At 30.5% G+C, this 7,245-nt stretch overlaps 1 protein-coding gene across 1 annotated transcript; it reads right to left on the bottom strand.

Annotated features, from left to right (window-relative positions):
* Nucleotides 1-1,347: 1,347 nt before the first annotated feature.
* On the bottom strand, nt 1,348-7,007 carry LOC101492646 (squamosa promoter-binding-like protein 9). Its single transcript, XM_004497849.4, has 3 exons — nt 6,580-7,007; nt 2,283-2,422; nt 1,348-2,167 (listed from the first exon to the last, which is right to left on the bottom strand). Exons 1-3 carry the CDS (start codon nt 6,870-6,872, stop codon nt 1,626-1,628), a joined length of 975 nt encoding a protein of 324 aa, XP_004497906.1. The 5' UTR covers nt 6,873-7,007; the 3' UTR covers nt 1,348-1,625.
* Nucleotides 7,008-7,245: the final 238 nt, after the last annotated feature.

Genomic DNA, 7,245 nt, shown 5'->3' with positions numbered 1-7,245 from the left:
TCTACCCATATCGATTTATATGATTCTCCATATACCAATATACTAATGTGTATATGTATATATATATATTAAATAAAAAAATGATTTTTTTAACAAAATAATTTTTTTTAAATATCAAACAAATACCTTTTAAACCCTAAAAAATAGTTTTTGGTTTAAAAGAATAAATTTTTTATTGAAACAAACACACATATTATTATCTCTCAAACAACTCAAAATATTACCTCTAAACAAATCCTCTCAAACAACTCGGAATATTATCTCTCAAACAAACTCATATTCAGTAATAATAAACAATTAGGATTTCTAAATTTATATACTAATAATATATATAAAGATAACAAATAAATAGTATTGATTTTTATAAAATATAAAGTAACAAATAAATAATATCGATTTTTATAAAAAATATGTTGTTTTCATACATGTTTGTTGGAGTGAGTGCAATGGAAATTAGAAGAAGAAAAAATAGAGAATGGAATACATATAAAATATATATAAGCCTATTTATAATATCATGTAATTATTGTATAAGTTTTATCTGTATAATTTTTTGAGTTTGAGTACAGATAGAAATTAGAATAGTATACTAATATATAAAGTTAAAGACAAAGCTAGAAATTAGAATTATAAAAATCACTTTTTATTCTTAGCTCTCACTTCTCTAGGTTTTGAAATTTTAATCTAACATTTGAAACATAATTATTTTGTTTTGTAATCCCGTGACTAAAATACTTACAAAACCTTTGGGTCAGCCTGTTTTCCTCATTTAATACCCTTCAACAGACACAGGTCAATAAGTTTGGGGCTGACACACTTCCGGATCCTTCTATGTTCAGATACGAAGCAAGGTCAAAGTGATTTCACCACCTTGATCTTGAGGGGTATTGAAGTGTGATAAAACTATTCCCTCTTGTTGTGTTAATTGAACACTTGCAAGTTTCTTAATCGTTATGTTTTCTGTTACAAAACAATTATAATTGTTTCTCTTATCAATATACTTTCAGCACTATATAAACACTATTGCACTTAGAAAATATAATTCAATGACATGAAATAATATTGAAACACAATCTCAATCTTTCTATCAATCAAATTCTCTAATAGTTTAGTTCAGTTTGAATTTTATCCAAAAATAGAGAAAATATCGCGCACAAAAAAATATATAATCATTTAACTTTTAAAAAATTAAACTAAATTTTTTTCTTTCTATATTTTTTTAAGTGTGTACATGTAATGTAATAGTGTCGCCAAATGGTTATGACCATACAAGATTCCTCAAAAAATATGAAGGTTTGGGGTGCTAAACCCAACCCTCCCAATGTAGAAGTAGAAACTCCCAGAAAATAATATTCATACCCAATCTCAAAATAAATAATCCATGTCTAAAAGTTTCACAAATTAAAAGAAAGCAACCAACATTGTTTACATGTTCAATAGACCAAAACAATAATGCCTCAAAGTTCCACAAAATTAACAAGTCTTCCTCCCAAAACCTCCTTGCTCAAAAGTTCAAACAAAAAAAACCAAGAAATTCAAGTTCCACATCCAAAGGAATTAGGATATTAATTATTCAATGCCACCTAAATTTCTTAAAATAACCACCAAAGTAATTGATCAAATTTTTAAAGTGACCAGTAATGCCTCTTGTCTTGTGACACATCAAGCTCACCAGGAAGATTACTATGAAGAGTATGTGAATTTTGACCAAGCTCAAGATCAGGTACATCCTCGGCCGAACAGTTACCGGAATCAATTCCCTTCAAAAACCAAGAAGCATTTGAAAGTTGATAACTGGCTGCACCTTGAGAAGATTGTGACATGAGCGTCTCATTGAAACTCAACAAGTTGTTCATCTCAACACTCGGCGTTGTGTTTCGAGAATCCCATGTGTGGTTTGACAGAAGAGAGAGAGCACAGCTTGAGTCGGCAACTTCATTGTAGCTTTCCATTGGAGGATGTCTAGGACTGAGGAAATTTGTTCCACCAACCGAACCTTGCTGGAAAAAATCAGATGGTGGCTCCGTGTTATTCTGCCAGGTAAACGGTGTGGTTCGATCACGACAAACTGGCTCATATGATGTCTGAGTTGCCAATGCATTACTTGAAGAAAACTTCGGATATGAAGCACATTCCATCATAAAATCATTGCCTTTGTTATTGTTATCTGTTGACATAATAGCAAAACCATTTTATTATTAGACATATAAGTCTATAAGGAACATATCACAAGGTAAAAAGTAGAGATATTTCGAATCGATATTTCGGTGATAATTTCTAACCAAAAGTAGATGGAGAGAGTTTGGTAAAATGCGAGGTTAACAAGGAAGTTGGATGTGGCTTTCTTCGCCTTTCATTATGGTCAGCCAGTCGCCTGCGGCAGCTTCTTTTTCCTTGATCAAATTCAGGAAGCTGATGAAACCTGCACTTGTGCTACCAAAAAGGATGTTAGTTTTTCTGAAATAATACTAAAATGGTTACATTACAAAATTGCTTTTGTTACCAGATGCAATTGAAATGCAGACGCTAATTTCTATTTGTTGGAATGCTATTAATGACTCATAACCAATGCAAGATTATTTCAATTTTTCTTTAACTATAATTTAATATGAACAAATATAAAGACAAGTACATTGGTATATTTCCAAGAAGATGTAATTCACACATTGTTTAGTGATGTTCATGCATTGGATGAGGAATTTGAAGAAAAGAATGGGATTTAAGATTTTCTAATACCATGATAATCCAGTTAATATTCACATTCACAACATATGAACTATTGAATCAGATTACAAGCCTAGACAAAGCTTAATTAGTAGGGTACCTCAAGATATGATTAACCTAACAATTATAAGAGTTAGAAATAAACAAATACAAACTTTTTTAATGGAAATTACAATATCCAACACATTACTGATTGTTGAGAGGTGAGGCACATTTCTAGATCTTTCTAGAATATTTAAGTAACATATAGAATAAGTATTATTAATTTATGATGTACATGCTGCCTAGACTTTTTTAGAATAATTGAGTAGTTCATAGAATAAATAATTAATTACTACATTAGTATTTGAAATATCATGAAGAATCTAGAAGGAAGCATCTAGATTGTAGCTTCCACAATTGTAAATAAGCCACCAAGGCTCATTTGTAAGCAAGTCATTTGAGAGCAATACAAAATAATTTTTGTTCTAAACTTCACAGTACTATTTGCTATTATTACCTTCAAACTATCAACTAAAACCTTCTACATTGTCCAATTAGATTATAAACTAACTATACTATGTTCAATACTAACAATTGTATCAGAGCTACGTTTGATCATACATTGGGCTAGAAATGTCATCAAAATATTTCCAACCAAACCCTCCTTATATCTTACATCATTTCTAAATTTCCATAAAACATGGCTAATACCCTTCAACCATCATCTATGACAATCCCTATTTTCAAACATTTCTTTTGCTCTCAAGAATTATGGGAAATTGTAGATGAAGGATTTACTATTCCTGCAGAAACATCAATTCTCAATGCAACTCAGAAAAAAGAGTTGAAGGAAAGTAAACATAAAGATTCAAAGGTGTTACTCATTTTGCAACAAGCGGTAGCCGACAGTATCTTTTAATGGGTGCTACAAGTTCCAAAGATGCGTGGACTACATACACTACAAGAGGAATTTCAAGGAAGTGAAAGAATTTGAGACCATAAAAGAGTACTATACCAAGATAAAAGAATTAGTAAGTCAAATGAAAACTTACGGGGATAATATTCTTGACAAGAATTGTTGAGAAAAATTATAATTTCTATTCCTCTTAAGTATGATGCAATTGTTACTACAATTGAGCAAACCAAAGATTTATCTACTTTGTCTGTGACTGAATTAGTTGGATCTCTTGAAGCTTATGAGCAAAGATTGAGTAGGCATGATGAAGACACAGTTGAAAATGTCTTTCAATCAAAGCTCAAAATTCAGTCTCAAAATAAAGGATATGGAAGAAAGAAAGTTGATGGAGAAAAATCTAGAAACAAAGAAAATTCTAGAAGTTTCTCGAGAAATGACCAAGATGAGTAACCTCCATGCGGCATATGCAAAAGGACAAATCGTGCCAAGAAAGATTATCGATATCGTGGAAAGCCCCAGTGTCGACATTGCAAGAAATTTGGACATAAGGAGAATGATTGTTATAGCAAAAATAAGCATCACACAAATTTTGTTGAAGAGCATGTTGGTGTGCAACATGAACACGACCATGAGCAACATATTTTCTACATTACCCAAGATTCTAGTGATGAATTGAATAGAAAACGATACTTGGATAGTGAATGTAGCAATCACATAGCCAAAGATGAGAGCATGTTCAAAGATATTAATGACTCAATCGTGGAATCGAAAGGTAAAGGTACTATCATGGTGGAGACAAGGAATGGCACGAGATTTGTCGAATATGTCTTACTAGTTCCCAATCTAATCTTTTGAGTATTGGTCAAATGATAGCAAAAGGTTATACTCTTCACTTTGAAGGAGACACGTGCTCAATATACGACAACAGTCACAAAAGGCAAGAGATAGCCAAAGTCAAAATGGAGAAAAGAAATAGAAGTTTTCCAATAAGCTTCAAATATGCTTCTAACATTGCCATGAGAGTACAAGTTGATGATTTATAGCTACGGCATCGAAGGTTTGGCCACTAGAACACTTACGCCTTGAAGATGTTATATCAGAAGAATATGATGAGAGATCTCTCCTACTTGAAAGAAAATTATGAAGCTTGTGAAGCAAGTCTTCTTGGAAAGTAACACCTATTTCCATTTTCAATAGGAGAAACATGGAGAGGTGAAGACTTGCTAGAGTTGATACACATGGACCTATAAGGACACCCTCACTCCACAACAAGAGGTATTTCATCCTCTTCAATGATGACTTTTCTAGAATGACATGGGTTTACTTTATCAAAGAAAATATTCCTTGCTCTAAACTTCACACCATTTACTATTATTACCTTCCAATTATCAATTAAAACCTTCTAAACTAACTATACTATCTCAAATACTAACACTAATTTAAAAAACTACACTTCCTAATGTAAACTTTCTAATATTGATTCCTTAATTAGGTATGAAAACACTTATTAGCATTTCCTAATTATAAATAGCTATTATGATTAACCCTCTAACCAGTCACTCTCTCCTTACATGTAGGACATGTCACATTGCTTAAGGTCAAAATATATTCAAAATATAATGGTGAATTGAATATCAAAACGGGGTCTCTATTTTTATTTTGTAGTTACCATTCTGAAAAGAAAAAAATTGTCCCAAAAAAAATTATCCTTTTAATTTTCAATACATTTTTCTTCTTCAATTGTATAATTTAATTAATATTATTTGTATTATTTTCAATGCAATATATTTAACTATACATTTATGATATCGATAAGATACAAATATCTAACAACAATAATTGTTAAAGTGATATTCTCTCTATCATTAATATAAATTTTTTTAATATATGTAAAATAATCAAATAACTAAATTAATATTAGAAAGAAAAAATATTAATTATAATTATTATTTTGTCAAAAATATTGTTAACTATTCATTAAAGAAAGAGAAATTAGTGGAATAAAAACATAAATAGTTAAAAGAATTGTAGGAAAAAACTAACAATTCTATAAAAATAACAATTTATTAGTTTTCTATTTTTTTTCGGCCATTCATTGGTTTTCTTAATATACGTTTAAATAACGTCAAAAGGAACCAAGAGTTTTTTTTTTTTTTTTTAATTTATTTAAAGAATGGAGAGTGTAAATAATAATTTTAGTGTTTGACAAAGATTCTCTTAAGAAATTATTTGCCATCATTACACACCAGATTGACATCAATTTCCCAATAGGGTATGGGGACCAATTTTTTGTTTTAAAATTTGGCAATCCTATAGAAAGGTGCATCACAATTTGAAATTTCAGTTCTGCATGAAGAGAACCATCATTCGCATAATCACAAGATAAACAAAACAAATCGCATAAAACCAAGTAACAACATATGCATCAAATCAAGAAATATAATATGAACTAGAAGCATAAGATGATAAGAACATAAGGTTGACTTGGGAGAGTAGGGGCTATAGGGACTAATGTGTGGTAACAGTTTTTTTTTTCTCTTTCTTTCAGTAAAATATTAACAAAATTAAAAATAGTAACTACTAATTAACTTTGTCAGTTGAAATAAAAAACATTAATATCGCAAAACCAAAGGAAAACAAAATTTTCACACTATGAGAACAAGCAACAACAATGCCATTGTCAAAATGTAAATCAGTAACAACCAAAAAACCATCTAAGAAATTTATAAAAGGAATTTAAATTAGAAAAATAAAATAAAACCAACACAGCAATAAAACATAAATAAAAAAGACAAAATGAGGCAAAAGAAAGTAAACCAAAACATGCCCATTATAGAAGAAAAAAAACACTAATAAAAAAAAAACAAAATAATGAAAAACAAAAGAAGAATTTTTTGAAGTACTTAAAATATCAAATAATAAACAAAAGTAGAATGGTCAAAGAAAGAACATGTGACCTGCTACACTGTTGGCAAAACCTCTGTTCCAAACCAGAGACAACAACAATTGGAGATTTTGAATGCATGCAACAAACTTTGTGTCTAGAATAATAAGCCTTAGCACCACTTAGATCTACTTTACAGCCTTCAACTTGACACCTAGGTGGTTGTTGATTTCCCTTCTTTGTTGTTATCCCTGAAGATGAAGATGACCCACCATTTGGTTTTGCTTCAAAGTATACTTTTTGACCAAATTTCAACCCATCAAGAAACTCATTGGAGGAGCTAGGTGGTGAAGAAGGGGAACTCATTGGTGACACTAAGTTAATTATTACAACTATGTTACTAGGAGCTAATTAAAGTAGAGTAGTTTATTTTAATATTTGAGTATAATGAGATGAATTGAAAAATGGGTATTTATTTTTTACATAAAAGGATTGTGAAAAAGAAAGAAGTGACAATGGGTCATATCGGTATGGTAGAGAGAGTGAGAAGTGGGTACGGTTGTCTGTCTAAAACTAAGTTGATGGTGGGAAAAAGGTAGACAAGTGAGAGATAATTGAGCTTGTACTTTTTTGGTGCTTTTTACAATTTTGTAGTGAGAGAGAGATTTGGGAAGCAATTTTGTTATGTGTGTATTTAGGGCTATGCACCCTATTGTGGTCTCTTTGAACAATTAAGGTT

Source organism: Cicer arietinum, chromosome 4 (genome assembly GCF_000331145.2).
Source record: "Cicer arietinum cultivar CDC Frontier isolate Library 1 chromosome 4, Cicar.CDCFrontier_v2.0, whole genome shotgun sequence".
Classification (NCBI taxonomy): Eukaryota; Viridiplantae; Streptophyta; class Magnoliopsida; order Fabales; family Fabaceae; genus Cicer; species Cicer arietinum.
The sequence above is the reverse complement of the archived record's forward strand: the minus strand, read 5'-3'. Positions and strand labels throughout refer to the sequence as shown.